We start from the raw sequence: 20,887 nt of genomic DNA, 5'->3' as shown, positions 1-20,887 counted from the left end.
TTAACTCTGCAACTGGAAGCAATTAACCCTCCGAAACGCACCACGCCAAGCACAGTGGCAGTCTTTAATAAATATAATAAATACAGAAATAATAACACCGAGCGCCGCGGCGAGAGAACGGTTTTCGAGCTCATGGGATGTGGGCTCTTGGTTCTTCAGACACGAGAACGAAGGGTTTTGTGTTCTACAAAAAACAAGGACAAAAGGACAAAAAATAAGGGTTCAAGTAGACCCAGGGAACCTTTAAGACTGGATTCATCTCATTTAATTCCAACCATCTAAAAAGCAGGCGTGTGGTCACCAAGCTCTGTCTACAGTCGGCACGAGGAGGTGGGTGCCTTGCAAAACCCATCTGAAAGCACTACCTGAAAAAGGGAAAAGCCTTCTGATCTCTGCACAGAGGCCTGGCCCCCTCCACTGATAGCCTCGATGATCCAGCCGTGGGGACAGGACTCAGCTGAGCGGGAGGAAACAAGTTTATATTAAAGAGAATAAAGCTGCTTCTTTTATAATCCCGCACTTTCTATTTAAGCTCTTTCTCTTTTGGATTAAGAAAATAACAATTCTCCATTAGGCACGGCATTAGACACTGCCCTGCTTTCAAACACACCCCCAGTTCGCCCAGTGGCACTGAGGCGGATGATTTTGTACAGCTGGGAATATGTTGAAAAAGAGATAGCAGTCTCCAGAAGTTTAAAAGATCTCATTTTTGGCGTAACAAATATCTCCTTTTTGTGCTAGGACACTCTTGGGTGTGATGGCCACATAAAACACTTGGGCAGCAGAAGGTAGAAGCACAGAAATAATCACCTTGCCTCTTTTCTGCTGAAGTTTTGGGTTATGGTCTTCTCAGTTCTTTCCTCCATCCCTGTCTCCACTTCCAAATTTGAAACAAATCACCTCTCCTGGACCCTAAGCAGGGCAATATTGGAATAAAAGGGGAGGATTTGGGAACCAAGGTTCATGTGGCTGTATCAGACAGACCCAGCCTGCGATGTGGGCCAGTGGTGGCTTTTTTTCTGGACTTAGGAGAACCCTCACTGTTGGCAGAGTGTTCCCCTGCTGCCCCATCCCACACTCAATGCAATGGCAGAGCTCTCTCTATGGGATTTGAGCTGCAAAAAGCCTGAATCTTGCCCTACAGAGCTCAGAGAATGAAGGTTTAATGGCTGCAGTGCTTCTCCTTTCCTACAGAGCTCACGTTCACAAGTCCAAGGAAAGATTATAAACAAGTAAAGGGGAAGAAATGGTGAAATTAAATGCCACATCTGGCCAAGCAGGGATGCACAGGAAGGCAAGAAGCGACCGTGATGCTGAAGCAGCCCAAACTCAGCTGAATTCTCAGCAGAGACTACCAGAAGTAACACGTGGCTCCTAACAATTTCATTTTCAACGTGACAGCGTTCTTGTGCTTCAATTAAATGAGGCTTGTGGTTTGAAAAATAACTGAATAAACGCTATTTTCCTGCCAATAATGTTGCTGGTAAGGATTTAGGGAACCAGCAGTCCCATGGGAAGAGGGCACCCACTGACCAGCGGGCAGGTAACGGGTAATTCTGCCACCTTAACTTCCTAATGGGGCATCAAGGAGCTTTCAGCAGCTTGTGTACTTCAGTCACAGGCAGGGAGATGCGAAGAAGCATCAGCATTTCACACTGACCAAACCGCTTAATCACATCTAGACACGAGCATGAACCTGAAGCACTCTCGCCGCCGCGCTGCCACTAGTGCCAATTAGCTGCTTCGGTTTTAAAAAAAGACAGAGATGAAAGAGGAAAAAAAAAAAAAAAAAAAAAAAAGGAATATAAATGAGAAAATTAGGCGAGGGAGAAAGACAATGTCCATTAGTTAATAAGCTGGTTCCTAAATTAAATGCTCTAATTTCTGATGTTTACAAAATATCTAATTTTAGGAACGTGAATTTTCCCCTGTTTATACAGCAGGACACAGTATTTCCTAAGTAAGTAAATCTTTCCGAAGAGCATAAAATCAACAAAGCGATTAGGCCCAGAAAACAAAAGTTAAGCAAGGCTTTTGCTCACAGCTCCGCGCCCGCAGAATAATGTGTTATCGAGTTTCTCATCAGGACCTAACGCACGATTCTCCCCAGAGGATTGTGTCATCGGGCAAAATGCTGGTGAAGAAAGCTGGCTGAGGAGAGGCCAGATGAGCACAGCGAGGACGAGCGGTCCCCGGCAGCACGAGGTGAGGGCAAACCCAACCCAACTGCTGGCAACGCGCCGGGGAAGATCAGCTCGTGAGGTCTGGCCAGAAAATCTGCATCCCTGCCACCCGAGCAAGAGGCAGATCCGAAATCCCCCAGCACGGAATTCATTTACGTGGAAAAGCTCAGGAAAAAAAAAAGCAATTTTCCAAACCCTTGCTTCCATTTCTCCTTCCGATCTCTGCCACAAGCGCTCGGGTAGCGCTGAAAAACTACCCCGGGTCTGAAGAAGAAAATAAAAAAATCTGAAAAATCAGGTGGAGCCACACAACAGCATTTGGGGCTGTTCCTCACGGAGCCAGCCGCCTCATCCCTGCCCTTCTCTCCAAATATCCGCAGCATTAAACCAGATCCGAGGCCTAATGGCCTGCAGTCACCTAGGGCTGAGGAGCATTTCTTGCCCCTCGAGCAGCAGGGCGCCCAACATTTCCTGCGCCTTTCGGGCTCAACCACCACGTGGAGCCGCCACGATCGAGGCCGCAGACCTACAAGGAGCCCGAAATAATTCGGGACAGGTTCCTACGACCGTGGCCCCTCTCCCTGCATCACTTGCAGCCGAGTCACCGACTTATCGGCGAGGTTTGTAATGGAAATGCTGACGGACCCCTCGCTCTAGTGGCACTGGCAGGTGCTCCCACAATGCGAGGACATAATTCAATCAAGCTTTTGGCTGACGTCACGAAGCACAAAACAACCCCGATGCTTTATGAACAGCACCAGAACCCCCGAGATTCAATTACAGCCCTGATATTCGATCAGGAGTCGTACTTAGCTGTTTTTAATACAACAAAACCTTTGTACCGGTTATTTATCAAACGGGTCGATCGGATTTAAATGTACGGTCAGGAGGAAAAGTGCCCCGTGCCGCCTTAACCCGACAACCCCAAACCTTCGGGAACAAGGCAGCCTTTTAGTCAGGAACCGGGGTTTGTTCAGGAGGGAGTCTGATTTTTAGACACCACACAGCCAAAAGAACCCCATCCCTATTTTGTCAGGGGCTACACACATGCCTATGAATCAATTCAATGATTTCATTTTATTTTTCCTCAATTTTCGGACCCCTAAAACTACCCCGGTGAACACACCCATCACTTCACGATGGATGCAGTACGCAATAGGGGGTTTTTTGTGCTTTACCATTTGAAGTTAATTTTTCGGGAGCCCCCAACGCCTTTGGTGCCTTGCTGCAGGCACAGGCAACCACTGAGGGTGCCCGCAGCACCATCGGCACGCTGACAATGCTACAAGCACAGCCCCAAAATGAGAAAACGATGCCCAGGACCCAGCTGCGGGTGAGGAGCGAGGCTGAAGGCACCCGGATTCACTACCCCAACCCCAGCAGGCTTTTCCCCAGGTGAGAAGCAAATCACTCCACCCAACAACCCAACCCTCGGGGGATTAGCCAAACTCCACGAGGGTGCTCCACAACCACAGCAGCGCCGGGGAAGCGTTGTTTCCAAAATAGATCAATGCCCAGCCAGACAACAATGGGTCGCAGCTCCAGACTGTCAGCACCACCAGCAGCAGCCTCGAAAGACATCGTTAACCGGCCACCGTCCCGAGAGCTCGGCGCCAGCAATGGGCCCGCTGCACCTCTGCGGGAAATCCTCACCGCCCTAAGACCCTGAGATAACCCCGGTTTAAATCCACCTGCCTGGCTGATATGCACATCGACGGCACCGCCGTTTACCTTGGCACGAAGGGTAAATACAACAAGCTTTCTCAAGAAAAGAGATTAGGGAACATCTTTGGGAACGTTTGGAAAAATTCTCCGTGAGCGCGCTCGCTGGGGGAAAGCTCCCACCACCAGCAGCAGGTGGAAGGGAACAGCTCTGCTGGCCAGCCTTCCAGGAGCCAAGCACAAATCCCAAAGCTGAAGGTTTGGGGACCCTCGAGCAGCACAAGGGGAGGTTTCAGGGCTGGGCTGGGTCCCACAGTGGATGCAGAAGGGAGCAGAGACCCTTCTGGGGGCTGGCGCCTCCAGGACGCGATGCGGGGCCCCGGACAGGGACATCCCGGGGTGATGCCCTGGGGTGATGCCTCCCCCCGGCAGCCACGAGGAGCCCCAAGAGGTGCAGGCACCTGGCAGCATTTTCTGGGTTTCAGAACAAAAGGCTGCCTGGGATTCACAGCATCGAAAACAATTCCCACCTCTTGAAATGTGATTTCTGGCCCTTTTTAGTTGCGCTCCGACCGCGTCCACCTCCCTGGTTATGGTTTATCCGGGAGAATTTGGGTACGAGACCTTTAAACCACTGCAAACACATCCCCTGCTCCCTGCTAAACAATCACAGATCCGCTATCTCGGCTTATGGGAACCGATCCGAAGAGCATGGTGCTATCAAACACTGGAAACCACAAGCCTGGGGCCACCGGGGCTCTCCTCTTCTCTGGGCCTTCCTCAGACACAAACTGCCAGATCCAAAATGTAGTTTACCATTAGGAGTAAATGTTTGATCTGTAAAGCTTACAAAACGACTTTGTTTATCATAGCAGATGAAAGAAGGGGGAAAAAAAAAAAAAAAGGAATAATTTTAAACTCAAAACAAAACTGTTTATATGACAGCTTTTAGTGCTCCATGATTCTGTGCATTTAAGAGAGATTCAAGCAATTAACGGCATAAACTTTCATTACATAGTTCTATTATATATGTTTATGTGACTTAGTTGTTCATCTGTTATTTAAGTGATCTCCTCATTACAATAGCAGGGTGAAGATATTTGCTGATCTTGTAGAAAACCGCCAGGCAGTTCCTTCGCTCCGCTCCGCTCCTCGGATCTCAAAGCGTGCGTGCTTAAAAGCTTTTATTTTTTTATACCTAGTAGGTAAGTTAAATATCGAAGTGATCCTAAATTCAGTAATTTGTAGAATCATGGGGGAAAAATCATATATTTTTTTTTAAGTCACAAAGTATTGCTGCAGTAGCCAAAAAATAAGTGTAAGTGGTGAAAGGTTACAATCTGTGGGAGCTGGTATGCAGGAGGTGCACAGGCTGGCCATTATTTATGCTTATATTTAGTGTTTTGTGGGATTTCAGTCACTAGAAGCTGCCCGACACGGATCAATCTGAATTTGGGAGCGGGGAGAGCGCAAACCCTCATGGGAAGAAGCCAAACTGTGGCTCCTGTTCCCAAATGCCTCCTTTCTCTGCATCCCTTCCCGAGCGCGTTACACAAGCTTCCTCCACCTACCTACCTCCCAGCCAGCCCCGAGCTCACCCGTTTATCAGAGCCCTCGTTCACAGGGAACTTGGATCCACTGAATCATCTCAAACAGCAGCGCTGCCGCTGCTAAATTTGGCTGCGGCAGGCACAAACGTCTCCTCCAAGTGACATTTGGCTGAATCTGGCCCCCGAGCGTTTCAGCCTCCCAGACAGCTAATGTGTGTGTTTCTGAATTATTAAATGCAGGCAGGAGCCTTGACAAGGTAGACATCCAGTGATTAGGAGAAAAAGTGTTTCTAAAGAAGCAACAGTATCCAAGGGGCACCACTGCACTGCCTGGGAGACAATTCTCTCCTGTGCCATCCCCTTTTGGAGCCGATTCATTCAGACCCTCTGCCACCAACCGGGGCTGCTTTCCCCAGGATCAGAAATCGGGGGGAATTATTTGGTCGGTGTTTAATCGCCAAGAGAGGAGCCTCGCCTCCCGATTTAGCACGGAGGCGGCTGACTTTAGCTGGGGTGATGCTGCTGGCTGGCCTCGGCGGGATGCCCTCGGCCATGAGGGCAGGACACGAGGGCAGGAGGATCCCCTCTCCTTTCTAACCCAGCCTTTGGGTCCCGTCCTGCCCCGGGCGCCGCGAGGAGGAGAGCAGGATCGGCTCCTGGCGAGGAAACAGAGCTGGGAGGGCGGGAGGTAACGAGCATTCTTCTTCCCCTTAATCATAATTACGAAACGGGAGGGCTGAGGAAGATGGCAGCGCTTGGTCGCCTTTGTGCGGCTCCCTCGCGAAGCCCTGGCGCCGTTTCCAGAAGGCAAAGCGCGGCCGGGAGCCGCGGGGCTCTGCCACGGCGAGCCCGGCACCCACCCCAATACCAGAGCCACGTCCCCACACCTCTTGTCCTTCTGTACTAAAACCCACGGGGCTGATCCACAGGCTAAAAATTCCTGTGCCTATGGACGCCCGTGGGACCCCTGCGTACGTGCCGAGGGGCGCCCAGTCTGAGGGGCTGTTCAAACGCCTCCAGGTAATGGAGATGTTTCACAGATCTCCATATTTCACTTCATTTTTTTCTCCTTGATCAACTGAGAACAGCAAAATGATGCACCTTTCCCAAAAGGCCACGCTCTGAACACTGAACTGGACCTAAATAACCTCTATTTTGTTAAAATTTGCTCACAGGCACGTGGAAAGTAAATAAGGACTTCAAAACCGAGCTGAATTTGCGATTCCCTCGTTTAAGATGTATTAATTTGTGATCACCATTATTCTAGCGCAGCCTTAATCAAACCAACGGCAAAATTAAAAGCAAGTTTTTCTTTAAAACCTGACTTGGCTCGATTCAGCGGTGCCTGTGCTAGCAGAGATTTGCTGGGGCAGTCGGAAAGGCCGACGAGAGGAATTTGGGCTACCCCCACCCACACACAGGCACATCCTTAGTGGGCAACCTCGCACAGATGCCTGAAAAACTTAGGTAAAATCAAATACTTAAAATAGAAGACGCAGAAATCGAGCCTGATCAGGAAGCTGGGGGGTTTGCTGAATGGTTCAGGAACCTGAGCATGGCCGATGTGACAGACCTGGCAAATCCTTCAGCATCACAAAGTGCTGCAAAGCTGCTTCGAAACCCATCCTCAAACCCAGCACCAGCGAGCATCTGATTCAGCAATCGCGCCTCGTTTTCCACTGGCTCACACTTGGATTAGGACAAGCACTCTTGGTGCGGAAGCCGAACTATTCGGAAAATTTTTGAACATCCGGGAAAATTCATTTGATTTTGGCAACTGTCCTAACGGCCCCAACAAAACAAAACAAAAAAACCCTCATTCTAATGGACGTGCATTGTTCGATTTAAGTCACAGGTATTAAATCACTCCGCAAATCCAGCAGAAATTTGAGGTAACTCCAGGGGAGTTTTCTTAAAAATAATTTCAGTCCTCACCAATTCCCCCCGTTAAGGTCAGAGTCTCTAAGCCAGCATGGCTGAATTGTTTTAGTGCTCTCTGCTGAACACCTGCAAACATCAAACAAAAACTCCTGGTCCTTTACTGGGTTGACAAAAGCCTTTCATGTGAAAAATGCTCCATGGGAATGTCACGGCTGTGGCTCAGGTTACATTCCTTTCTCCCTTGCAGCCCTCACCATTTCTTAACGTGGTAAGGAGCCATGTTTGTGAAATTAAAGATTAAAAGGAAATGTGGCTTTACTTTATTTTCATTCACACGTTACAAATCACAATGGAGCATCATATATTAGATGAGTAAAAAGCCATTAGGATGACTTTAAGCATGAAATATTACCACACTTCGTAAAGTCCAGTTAGTTTCACTTCACTGCTTGGGATCACTTTTTGTTGGGGACTTGTTTTGTTTTTTTTTTAAGTGAAGTTTCAGGTGAATGCAGAGGAATGACAGCTGTGCTTCCCTGTCACAGCAAATAGGATTTTGAAAAGACCACTAAGGGATGGCGAGCTCAAACTTGAGAAGGGCATCTGTCCAGGAGGGTGAACGTGCTGCATGCTGATTGCTAAAATTCCGGGTTACCAGCTAGAATAATCACCTCCACCCATATATCAGCAACGAAGGTACCTTTAAACCTTCCAGATAGCTGCATGGAGCATCTCTTGAAGCAGCTGTCTGGGCAGTGTCATATAAACCCCGAATTTCTCAAGCCCAGGCTCGTTAGAGGAACACACAGCCAAGATCTCTAGGAAGCGAGACCACCACCCGCAGCTGGCCAGCAGCAGTGGCCCCACTTCTCCCCCACGCCCCTCTGCCTCCAGGCCACGCACCCACCCTCTCTGCGAGGATCAGGTCGGGGCGATTCACCAGTCCGTGGCTTTTGACAACTTTTGGGGAAGTACTGACCGCTCGCCACAAAAATCCACCCCCAACACCAAGCAGCGGAGCAAAGCCACCGGTGTGTTTGAGCACGCACAAGTTGTCACCCGGTGGGAGCCTTCAGGTGGTATTTAGGATGCTCCCCATCTCCCTATCACCGGCTGACCCCAGCTCATTAAATCCTCAGGACGTCTAAAACGATGTGTCAAAGTTACTTGAATGCTCTCGGCTTCAGAAACGATAAAAAACCAACCACAGCCCCTCCATTTCACCCACTGCCTGGCTTGGCTTTGCTATTTCGGAGCAAAATGACTTCATAGGTGAGGTCTGCGATGCATTGATTAAATACAGCTATCTAGTTAATTGCTGTTAGACCAAGTGTTGGTTGCTGCATTGCCTGGGATAGAAGCATGGCAAATTGATTTGCCTGGCACAAATACTTTTCACTTGTCTCCAGCGAAAACAAATATAGCGAGCATTATAAATTTGCCTAAACCGCATACCTAAATTATACAATTCAGAAAAGGACACAAAATGGGATTCACATCTTCAGCTTGCGAGACACGAGGCAAAGCACATTTGGAAAGTTATTCGAACCTGACAATGAAATTCTCCAAGTCACTATAGTCAGAATATAACCAAATTGACGAAAATAAAGCACGTTATTTCGCGAGTCTGGACAGAACAAAATGCCTAAAATGAGTGCCTAATAATTGCAGGTGGCACTTGATACAGTGTCCTAAAACTGTCTATTACAGGCTGCCTTCAGATTTGGAAGTCTTTCTCTAAGTTAATTAATATAGCGGTGCCTTTAATAAAAATGCCTATACTGAGTGCACAGAAGAGGTTCCTTTAATTGAGCACAAACTGCAAATACCAGGCACGAAACTATACGCAGTGACGTGTTTGTATCTAGATATCCACTGGCAGTTTGCAGTGAAGACTTGTCCAAATTTCCCATCTGATTTAGAACAGTTCCCTGAGTCTAACAATACTACGTACGGTGTGCTGGTATGTGGAATTGCCTGGGCTTTTAAAACACTGCAACAGGATTTGTGTCCTGTCCAAAACCCCGCATCCCCAAAGCAGGGAACCCTCTTAAACAAACTTCAGAGAAGAGCAAGGCAATTTCCAAAACGCGTCAGTATCCTCGCTAGTTTTACTCCTAATTTGTCAGGCATATAAAAGCCTCTATATAAAACGTCAGTTGCCAGACAATTATTGCACACATATGTTGTACCGCAAAGAGCTCGGGTGTTGCTTTTTGTCATCAAACAGGACTCCTGCTTTTATGGAATGCAGAAGTTGCCCATGCAGTCCCACTGCAGCCAAATAAACAAACACGCACGCACACACAAACAAACAAATCCGCCCGGGAAATTTCAGGGACTCTTCAAAAGCAGTCAAATATTTGGAATATTTGCCTTGCTTTCGGTCAGGACCAGAAACCAGCCTGGAGATTTTAATTCAAGGAAAAATATTTGGTCAGCGAGCTCCGATCTCTGACACCAAAGAGTGCTTTTCCTGGAAGGGCTTGGTGTTTACACTCGGATACTCGCTCGTTTATTTATTTAATTTAGGCAGCCTTCATTCTTATTCGCAAAATTAATTCTCACTCGAGGTGTTGCGATCATCGGTTCTCACAGAGAAAAGACAGCGTCCGAAATTGTAAATCAAAATCTCCAGTGCTAAATTAAAAAAAATAATAATAAAAATAAAAAAGGAAAAATATTTAAACTAGCCCACCTTGAAGAATTACACAGAGGGAAAGTTCTTAAAAAAAAACAAAAAAAATCATAAATGCAAGGAAATATTGTGAAAACACCCCAGCCTTGTGGAAATAGCAATAACAACAATAATAACAGCAATAATAACAATAGCCAGCACTTAGGAATAATTCCGCTCAAATCTGAATGAATCTGCTCCCCAGAAGAGATTAACACGACCACAACAAAGGTAATGCCTATGGATAAATATCTAAGAGCATTTCAACTCCGCACTGAACAAAAACGTTACATACTTGAGCCAGTAAAATGTCCACTTGCCAAGGAAGTTGGTCCATTTTTGCCACTGCTCACAGGAGGTGAAAACATCTACAGAAAAAAACGACAAGAAAAACAAAGAGACATTACTAGTGGAGAAGAAGCGACTCCTGGTCCACCGCTCGCCAAAAAGTTCCTTCCGCGCTCGCTGCGAACTCTGCTCGCAGTTTGCCTGATGCGAGGCATCGTCCCCCACAGCCCCGAGAGCCAACTCGGTATTTCTTGCAGCCCCCCCCCGGCCCCTCACCACCACCAGCAGCACGTTTCGCTCGGGCTCATTAGCTCCCCGGATAAGCTCTGCTCCCCGAGCATTTGGGAGCCCCCCGTTCCCCCGCGGGGCTGGCCGCAGCCCCGGAGCGGGGCTCGCTCCCCTCTCCTGCTCGCTCGTCGACAAAGGCGGAAAAAAAAAAAAGAAAAAAAAAAGAAAAAAAAAAAAAAGTTTGTTGGTCGAAACCTTGGCCATAAAGGTAGCAACGTCCATGTCCAGCCCGCTTTAGGGTTTGCCTGTCATCTGTGCACCCAAATAATAATAATGCAAAGTGCCACCTGCCCTAAATTCTCATTTCGTCTCTACCACGAGAGCAGTTTGAGGCGAGCCTCTCTCCCTCTCCCCCTCTCTCCCTCTCTCTCTCACCCTCTCTCTCGCTAGCATTTATTTCGACCCTAATTGGTTTCTCTCTTCTTCGACGTGTCTAGTGGATAATACGCACCTTCCCTGAGTCAGAGCCTGCAAAAAGCCAAGGAACAAATGGAAAAAGTGCAACAAGCAAAGAGGGGGCTGCGAAGCTGCCTCAGGCTACGTTTCCTGGCCAAACTTCCCAAAGCCATTCCTCCCAAGCAAAGGCTGGAGCAGCAGCAGCAGCAGCAGCCTGGAGCAGCCTCATTTAGCAGGGTGCTGCGGAGTTTTGCGGGGGGTTCATTTCGAGGCACACACGCATCTCCCAGCAAGCCGGTTCCCCCCTCAAATAAATAAATAAATGGAGAGAGCTACTCCTGACATATCGGGGGGAAGGGAGGGGAAGGGGAGAGGAAGGAAGGGGCCAGGGGGAGGGGAGCCGAGCCTCCAGGAGCCAGACAAGTGCACGGGGCCCAGGGAGAGCCAAGCTGGGGGCTCCGGGGGGCTCGGGGGCAGCTACAGGCAGGGCAGGTTGGGGGGGCAAACTTTCAACTGAGCCGCTCATGGATTTCTTTGCACTTTTCCGCGGGCCAAAAAAAAAACTCGCAACAAGGGAAGAACGGGCCAGGAGAATGGCAGGCACTCATGAGGCACGGAGCAGCTCATGTGCCAAGCACGCCGTCCAACGCGAAGCACGGCGAGAGCGCTCGGCGGTGGCACCGGCTGCTGATGAGAAACGGTCGCTTTTAGGGGCGTCTCTTTCGGCCAAAAAAAATTATATATATATATATATATCTCTCATTTTAGGCATCCAAGACATTACAAAATAAGCCGTGCACACGACTGCATCTCCCATCACACACAATAAGAAATAAGAAAAAAAAAAAAAAAAAGGCTAATTTTTGGTTTTCTTTTTTTTTTTTTTGCGTTTTTAAGCAAAAAAAAATATATTTAGCACGGTTCTAGCTGCTGATTAAAAATTACCCAATGGACTCAGATCGCAGTTGGGTTTGGTTTTTGCTTTTTTTTTTTTTTTTTTCCAGTTTAACAGATCAGCTAGAAGATTTTTTTTTTTTTTTTTTTACAGCTGTTGTTAATTTCCACCGTTGTTTCTTACCGCACTGAAATCCAGTAAATCACTCAGTTCTTTGTCCGTCCCTAAGGCAGCCATTCGCTGTTGGTGATGCATTTTAGCAAAATCACACAAACCTAGAAACATGGAAATAACCGCAATCAGAAACCCAGTCCCGAGCCTTGCAGGAAACACAATCGGGTTTGGTCGGGGGAGGGGGGTGAGGGGTCGGGGGGGGGGTTGAGAAGAAGGGAGGGAAATTAAAAAAAAAAAAAAAAAAAGATGGAGGGGCAGCAAAAACAACAACAACAACAAGAAAAAAAAAAAAAAGGCGATCTTGTATTTCCAAAGAGGCGATGGAAAGCCGGTAACATCCACTCTAAACCCAAAGGCGGAGGAGGCAAAAAAAGCGAAAGGCTCGCTCCCGGAGCATCATTTATGCAACAGGAGGTTCGGCGAGGAATGAATGAGGATCCCAGAGAAGCAAACTACAGCCATCCGCTCCCAACTTTTTCCCCTTCTCCTTCTTCCACGCCAAGCGGGGCGTTGGGAGGCGAGGAACGGAAAGGAAAAAAAATAATAAAAAATAAATAATTAAAAAAAAAACAGCGAGAAGAAAAAAATAATGATAATAATTAAGAAGAAAAAAAAAAAAAAAAAAAAAAAAAAACAAATAGATGCGGAGTCGCAGGCTACGGAGGCGCCGGTGCTGGAGGGACGCGGGGCGGGGGTGGCGGGGCCGGGAGGGAAGCGGCGAGCGGAGAGCCCTTGCCAATTAGCCCCAATTTCTAATTAGTGCCGAGACGGGTGGTTAATAACAACGACCGAGGAGCGGCGGCTCGGGCCTGGGCGAAGTCATCAGTTCCCTCCGAGCGGCCGGGGGGGAGGGGAAGGCGGCGGAGGGAAAAGGGAAGGGAAGGGACGAGCGGGGAGGGCAGGCGAGGCAGGAAGGGAAGGGAAGGGAGGGAGAGGAGGCAGGGAAGGAGGGAAGGGAGGCAGGGAAGGAAGGGAAGGAAGGGAAAAGAAGGGAAGGGAAGGGAAGGGGCGCGGAGCCCGGCGCAGCGGCCGCCTCCCGCCCCGCGGCCCCTCCGAGCCCCGCGCCCGGCCCCGCGCCCCCCGCGCCCGGCTGGGAACGGCCCCGAGCGGCCCCAAACGGCCCCAATCGGCCCCGAACGGCCCCAAAAGGCCCCGGAGCCGAGCGCCGCCTCCATACCCGCAGATCATGGAGCTGCAGATCCCGGCGAGCCGCCGACTGCCGCCCGCGCCGCACTTTTGCACGGATTAGACTTTAAATTTCCCCGAGCTCGCACACATCCACATGGCAAAGCAAGTTTATACGAGGCTGCACGTACACGTGATGCGGGGACTTTGCCAAGAGGAACAATATTTTTCCCCTCGTATTATCCAGTCCGGTTTCTTTTATATACATATATCTATATACACGCACACACAGATCTCGCTCTCCCGCTTTGTTTGGGTTTGTTTGTGCCCCCCCTCCGCTGCCTCCAGCTACTGAACTGCCCAAGCGCCCTCGCCTCGATTTACGGGGAGCATCGCTGCAAAACTTTTGCAAAACCCCACCGTCGCCTTCGCTTTACGCTCAAGTTTCTGGGGACGCTGCCAGCCCCCCCCTCCCCTCCCCTCCTTTGCAGCACTTTTTTATTTTGCATCTCGCTAGCGCAGGCCCGGCCGTACTCCACCGAAACGAGTCCGACTTCATTATATATATATATTTTTTTTTTCTTTTTTTTTTCTTTTTTTTTCCAGTAGGAAAGAGCAAGCAGCGAGCCGTGGAGCTCAGCGTTTGCACCTCGGTGTACATCTCGCACAGGGAAGCACGCCGTGGCCAGAGCACAGCGGTTTAGCCACACGGTTACACGTCCACACACGCGGTGTCCGCTCGCTCCCTTTGCACTTCCACCCCATGGAAGAAGTTTGCAGCTCTTTGTACAAGAACACGGCGGGATCGACAATTTATAGAGATATTTAAAAAAAAAAAAAAAAAAAAAAAAAAAAGGAGAAAAAAAATAAAAAAAAAAAACGACACGAGTTACTCTAACAGCAAATTGTAACTTTACCTTAAATGGCCACAAATATGTTCACAATATTCCAAGGGAGGAAAAAATAAAAAAGGAAAAATGTTGTAAAAAAAATTAAAAATTAAAAAAAAAAAAGAAGAGGAAATCTTCTGCCAAAGTGCTTTATTATCTCACACGTGTGTGACCCTCCGAAACCACGAAGAAGTACTGGGGGGGTCAGTGCTGCTCCGGGTACTCCACAGCTTTACAGGCACCCTACACCTGGCTTTGTTGGGTTTTTGGGTTACCGACCGCCAAACGCTCCCCCACCCGGCCAGCCGAAACACCAGCCGGCCGGAAAAAAAAAAAAAATACAAAATTTCAAAAAAATTAAAAAAAAAAAAAAGCAAAAAAAATAATAAAAAAAAAAGTCCAGCAACTTTTGCCCCTATTGTTTTTACAGACACATGGTGACTGACAAACTGCTCGCACCGTGGCGGCTCTGGGACTTTCCCCCCTTCCGTCCTTCCTTTAAAAAAAAAAAAAAAAATTAATAAAAAAAAAATACAAAATAAAAGAACCACCACACACACACGCACACACGGGAGCGGAGCAGCCGGTTCCCCCAAGTTGTTGTTGTTCCAAGTTTACAGCGCTCTCCTCCTCAGCACCACCACCACCAGCCCCAGCACGGCCTCCCCCGTGGAGCCGCGGCTAATGGCATGTTTCCCTGGGAGCCCCATCGCGAGCCGCTCACATCCGGGCAATGCCCCGCGCCTTATAAGCGCCGCGCCGCCGCTCGCAGACAATGACGAGGGAAGGAAGGGAGGGAGGCGAGGCGAGCGGGCAGGCGCGGGGTGCCGCGCACAAGATGGAGGGGCCCCGCAGCCCCACGCAGCCCCACGCAGCCCCACGCTGCTCTCACGCCGCTCTCACGCAACCCCACGCAGCCCCACGCAGCCCATGCGAGCGGCTCTGGGGTGGCGGGGGTCGGGGACCCAAACGGGGGGTTGTGGGGTTTTGTTGTGAGCGCATGGTGCGCCCAGTGGGTTCTGGGGTGGGAGTGCAGGGGAACGGGTGGACAGGAGGAGGGAGATGGCCTTGGTCATAAGGAGGTCGTAATGAGAAGTGGGGTGCTCTTCTGGGGTCTGTGGACCCCTGCTCTGCCTCCTCAGCTCACTGGGGTGACTGAGAGACCCTCAGTGATGAGTGAGAGGCTGCAGGGGTGACTGAAAGACCCTCAGTGATGGGCAGAGTCCTCCCTGAACCCGCGTTGTTCTGCTGGGTCTGTGGATGGACGGCCAAACCTGCCAGCAGCAGTGGAAGAGAAAGGATGGCATGATCCAAACCTTTTTAAAAGGCAGGGTATGGGGCTGGGGAAGCTGGCCTGGCCCCAGGAGGTGAAACATACACGATATATACCAGACTGCTGCCCAACACCACCATAACAATGAGAAACAACTTTGTGTCACCACAGACCTGTCATCCTCCCAGGCCTGCACTAACCACGTACCCCGATGCAAACGGTGCCCATGCCTTTAGGGGTGATGTCCTCCTCCTCCCAGGACAGCTCTGGCACTGCGGTGTGACCAGGCCTGTCCGGTGCACCCCACTGCATGCCCTGAGCTCCTGGGCATTGTTTTCATGGGTCTGTAGTTTCCCCCCGAAGTGTCTGCCATGCACACACCCCAGCACGCTCAGGGGTTGTTCCTACACACAGACGTGGTCACCGGCACCCCACAGCGAACAGGCAAGGGAAGAGCAAAAAGCACGTGGCAGATAAGGGCCTGCCCTGGGGGCGGTGGGTGCAGACATATGGTGCAAAAATACCCGGTCACTGACAACGACAAAAACTTCACCACTTACCACTGGTTGCCCTCAGCCATGCCCCACGAGCAGGGTGTCAGCGCAGGGGCTTTCCCAGTGCAATGTCAAACTGTGTTCGGCCTGGCCTTGAAGCAAGTGAGGAACTGGGGTGCTCAAATGGCCTCATGGGGCTGGGGATGTCCCTGGAGGTGCTCCCTGGGCTCAGCCTGGATGAGGATGGAGGAGACCATGCCCAGGCACGGGGTGTGCCCCCTCTCAGCTGGAAGATGTCCGTGTTCTCCAGTCAGAGCAGCCCATACCCTGCTCTAATAGACTCTCCAGAGCCCCCAGGCCGCCACAGCCCCATTTTGTATGGGATGTAATGCTTCAGAGAGCACTCACCTGCTCCTCGTGCTTCCAGCTGAGCTGCTGGCCCCATGGAAGTCAAGCTGAAGTCCCACATAACGCCTCCAATGCCTTCCCTTCTGTTCCTAGGGGGTGCTGAGCAGAGCTTCACGTTCAGTGCCTCCAACAACTCCATCACACGCTGCATACAGGTCAAGGATGCCCTTCTCTGTACTGCTCGAGCACGTGTTGCCATGACATTGCTGGTGCTGTGGGCTACCGAGAGCCGGTTTCAGAGCAGCTTCACAAAGCTGTCATGTGTCCTGCCCATAGGGAAGAGGGACACAGGCCTCCTCCCAGGAGGAGGTGGCACCTGCTGCCATGAGGGCTGTTTTCGGGCCCAGACATGATGTTAGGAAGAGGAACCTGTTTGTAGGGCCTGGCAGTGGTGTGGTGCCAGAATATGTAAAGTGGGTGACGCTGCATGGGACGGTATTCACAGAGCCATGATGGGCTCTGCAGGTGTGAGACATCCAGGAGCAGGGGCACAAGGGGATGACAAAAGAAGAAAAGAAGTCCATGGCAGAGATAATGTGGGCAGTCAGGATTTTGGCCTCGGGGCACTGATGGGACCATTTAAGGGCAGTGTACGCAGCCATTATGACTTAGTGCTTTTAGCATATCAGCTTCAATTTGTCTTCAACGACTGCCTAAGTGACCGGAATACTGCGTTAAGTGCGACTCACACCGAGACTGCCCCTGAACACAACTGCTGGCGGGGACCTGGTGGGCACTGCATCCGTGCTCCTGCCTTGGGCTGAAATCACCATCACTGCTGTGGTTGCCAGATGAAGTTCGGCACCAAGGGAGGCCTGAGGGCACCCAAAAAATCCCGTGAGCATGGAGGGCTTGTGCCCACCCGTCTGCTGTGCCCAACAGAGCATCCGGCACCCGGCAGCCCCTGCAAGGGGACGGGAGCGGGTTTCAGGGGGTGAAAGGTGGGGAAACGAGCAGGAACGGAGCGGCTCTGCCTGGAGGTGACGCAGATGCAGGAGGGGGAAGGTTAGGGCGGGGGGGTCCTCATTTCCCATATCCCAGAGGTGGGTGTCACAGGGCCTGGCAGCCTGGTAGGGCTGAAAGCACAGTCATTTCCCTGTATTATTAGAGCTCTTTTATCTGTGAGTTGTTCCTGTGGCACCAACAATAGCCCTAGCAGTATACATGGTACAAAGAAAAGACAGTCCCAGTGCCAAAATGCTTATTGTTTAAAATGCAGATTTCTTTTTTTTTTCCCCAAGTAAATCTATACACAGAAAACCAGATGAAAAAATGGTGTGAGCCCACAGAGGAGAGGCACATTTATTTTATTATTTAACCTGGGATCTCCAGATACCACTGATGAACTGAAGCACCAGTAGAGACTTAAAGCATTTCTGCCAACCTGGACAAGGTTCGTTCCCCGTGGCCAGGAAGGAGCAGGACAACGAGTGCTGCTAACGCTGAGGGTCCCCTCGGTGCTGATCACTGCTTGCCGTGATGCTGGCCTTTCATAAGGTTTCATAAACCCTCCCATGAGACAATTTCCCCCCGGAGCAGTAGGGAAACCCCACAGATCACATGCCAGCATGGCAGGCAGGGCTGTCCAGGTCCCATTTTGTAATTTCTGAATGCTTCACTGGTGTAATTCCTGTCTGCTGTGCTTACATATCTCAGTGCAGTGTGTACCTTATTTAAGATTGCCGCATTTCCTGGCCTGCTGCTGCTCTTCATCATGATTATACTGGGCATGTCATTTCAGTGTTTCAGAAGCAAGAAATTGTTAATATAATAATTAGGGATGTAAATTGCACCTGATTTGTGCCTGGCCTGTTCAGATATCAGCCATGTTTTAGTTCTGGATGAATCAAGTCATAATTAAATCCATTTTTAATATTAGCAATAACTGAAACATTGGTTGCATTAAAGTAATATAAAAATGCTGTACTTTCGGGGAAAATAGAGGTAAATATAATTATTCACCTCACAACAGTGAAATATTCATAGAACACAAAATGTAAATTCACGGTGACATGTACGACTTCACACATAGTAACACAAGTGCAGCTAGTTTCTGTAGCAAGACCCTGTCTTTCTGGAGTACACTGGGTTGGCAGACTGAAAATTAATGCAGAAGCTACGCGTAATAATAGGCTTTGGGTTTTTGCTTTTAAATTAAATAGGCAAAAGAATAACACAACTGCCATACTGGCCCCAGTATTATTTATTTTGAGATTTTAATCCACTGTATTTTATACTGTCCCCATATGTTCAGTTCTCAACGTGCCACAGAATTTCGTATCGACAATTCACAAGTGCAGATGTTGTTGCGGACCGGCAGGAGCTATTGGCAGTTGGGTCTTTTCCCACCTCTGAAGACATGTGAAGCAATTTGGATCCATGCAACGCTCGCTGAATTGCGCTGTTAACATGATAAGCGGTGTTACAAGTAAGAGCATTAGACAAAAATTCACATCTTTAGGTTCCCGAATGTGTCTGTTAACTATACGTCTCCAAAGAAATTTTTTCACCCTGTCTGCAGACTTTAATAGCACAACAGCAAAGTACTAGACTGCGTTTTGTTCGAGTTGGGGACTATGATTGTGCCCTTTTTCATTGCTATAAAAATCCAGCAAAATCTGGCCGTATCATAAGCCTGCGAAAAGTTGAGTGTGCACATGTTCGGTAGATTTTCTCTCGGCGTTTGCAGACACGCTCTTTGGAAATTTTACCAGGGTGTTTTGAAAATAAACCTATTAATGTTATGAGGCGTTGTGTTGCCACAACAACTGGTGCCATGGCAGAACCCAAGTGGAAATTGCAAATGCTGGAGCCGTGGCGTGCCCAGCCTGCGTGCCGTGCCATCCATATGAACAAGGGCGACAAAAAAAGTGGCGGAACAGCACTTTGCTCGGCGAGCACCGTGCACGGGACCAAGCAGGGGCCCTCTGGAAAAAATGGCAAGCGAGGAGGTAATTAATGCCTGCCTCAACAATTTATGCTGAGGAAGCTGGCGGCTGCTGCGGCGTTGCAGTGTTGCTCTCCTGCCTGATGCCACTAGTGGGATTCAGGGCAGGAGGGTCCCGAGCCTGCTGCTTGGCCACTTCCTCGCGTGATGGCTCTGCGTGAGTCGCCTTGGAGCCAGGACAACAGTTATGACAGAGGTCTTTTCTGAGCTTTTTTTTTTATTCTGGTGAGTCATTTTTAGAGGAACGAGGCTGAAACCACACTACTGCTAATGACTCCTTCCCTGGGTGTGGCCTTCCTTTGCTTGGGTATGTTTCAAGTAATGTGTAGGGAGAGGTAGTTTTCAAAAACTGGGTATTTTTTTGGCACTGAATCTAGAACACAGCCGTGTTCTGCCCAGAGATAAGACCTTGCAGTTGATTCCCTCCACCCTTCACTTATCTACTGTTTAAGACTGAAAATAGACAGAGGACTACCGACCACACTCCCCTATAAAATACATTTCACATTATTCATGGTGGTGCTTCTGATATTAAGCGCTAAACCCCCAGAATCAAAAAGCAAGTCAGTAGTTTTCACCAGGTTAGAAATAAGCAGATAAGACCTGGTGAGTTTCTTCAAAATACTCTCATGCCATGATGCCCATCCTGTGCTCTGCAAAGCAGCTCTGATACAAACTCACTGCTCCTGTGTGACCACGATGAAGGCTCATGGAAGTGTCAGCAAGCCAGCAGTAGTAAATTTAGGGATCTTTCACCAGAACAAAGCCCAGGTATTGTGGAACATTCTGAGGAAAAACCTTGCAAGTTTCTACTGCAGATAGAGATGGCAGTGACGTGTATTTTTAGGCTACATAACACATGCCTGGGAAAAAGTTACTACTGGCCTTTTTTGGGGGGGAGAAAACCTAACACCCTCAACATTTGAGATGTGTCAGGATTCACGTTGGGTGAATTATAAACTGGTAAAAAAATGTCATTTCTCTTCTTTCACTTGGAGCTGCTTAAATACACGAGAACGTTCTCAGTACCCAGAGCCACGCTGCCTGAGGAGCTGGGGAGCACAACCTCAACCTGGAGACCACAACAAAGAGGTGGAGCAGAGGGGAGAGGGGACCAAGCTCAGAAGACCTCAGAGCCACTGCTCAGAACCTGTCAGCATCCCACGAAGTAGGAGCTTCTCAACATCAAACTACACCAAACTGGATGCTTCTTAAAGCAACTTTCCTCCCCCTTAAAAAAGTGGAAAAAAGAAGCACAGAAAATGCTTACCATTTCCATGCAACCTCTACTATATTTCTTTGTGTTTCTCTGCTATACTTTGAATCATTCTCTGAAAACAATGAAAAAAAAAAAAAAAAAAAAAAAAAAAAAGAGGGACAGAATAAGGTTGAGATACTTGTATTTGCAACATCAGTAAATATTTCTATGGCTTAACTAGATAGCTATTATTTTTTTTCTATGGTTTGTGGTTTATTTTACAATTATAGAAAAATGTAAGAGTCATTTTGACTTCGCAAGTATACAAAGGTTAATTCACATTTCCAAGGAACTTTGAATCCATAGTAGACTGTGTAAGCAGTCAGTATTTTTAGAGGTTAAATCCCATAGTCACTGTAGCAAAATTCTCAATAGAATGAATGGGAGGTTTAAGGAAGGGCTGAAAACTTTCACTTCTGCAAAGAACGAATAAATTTCCCAAGAACCTCAAAATCCTTGCTGCAAACTTTAGTCTGAGGAAGTGAACCGGAGGAAGAA

The 20,887-nt window shown here is 48.8% G+C and overlaps 1 protein-coding gene across 23 annotated transcripts in view; it reads right to left on the bottom strand.

Annotated features, from left to right (window-relative positions):
• The window catches only part of LOC311426517 (transcription factor 4), a 173,581-nt gene extending 158,852 nt beyond the window's left edge, over nucleotides 1-14,729 (bottom strand). For 3 of the 23 annotated variants that reach the window (XM_084502908.1, XM_084502894.1, XM_084502893.1), the window contains exons 1-3: nucleotides 12,781-12,952; nucleotides 12,004-12,095; nucleotides 10,249-10,321 (exon numbers count right to left, since the gene is read on the bottom strand). In XM_084502908.1, coding sequence (XP_084359034.1) covers nucleotides 10,249-10,321; nucleotides 12,004-12,095; nucleotides 12,781-12,817 — 202 coding nt within the window. In that variant the 5' untranslated portion in view covers nucleotides 12,818-12,952. Of the gene's footprint in view, nucleotides 1-10,248; nucleotides 10,322-10,517; nucleotides 10,661-10,724; nucleotides 11,247-12,003; nucleotides 12,096-12,780; nucleotides 12,983-13,171; nucleotides 13,906-14,036; nucleotides 14,060-14,575 lie in introns of those variants that run through there. The other 20 variants (XM_084502886.1, XM_084502891.1, XM_084502892.1 and 17 more) reach the window with 14 other exon arrangements.
• Between the last annotated feature and the right edge of the window lie 6,158 nt (nucleotides 14,730-20,887).

Source organism: Aythya ferina, assembly GCF_964211825.1.
Source record: "Aythya ferina genome assembly, chromosome: W".
Taxonomy (NCBI): domain Eukaryota; kingdom Metazoa; phylum Chordata; class Aves; order Anseriformes; family Anatidae; genus Aythya; species Aythya ferina.
Note: the sequence above shows the minus strand (reverse complement) of the source record. Positions and strands in the feature narration are given on the sequence as shown.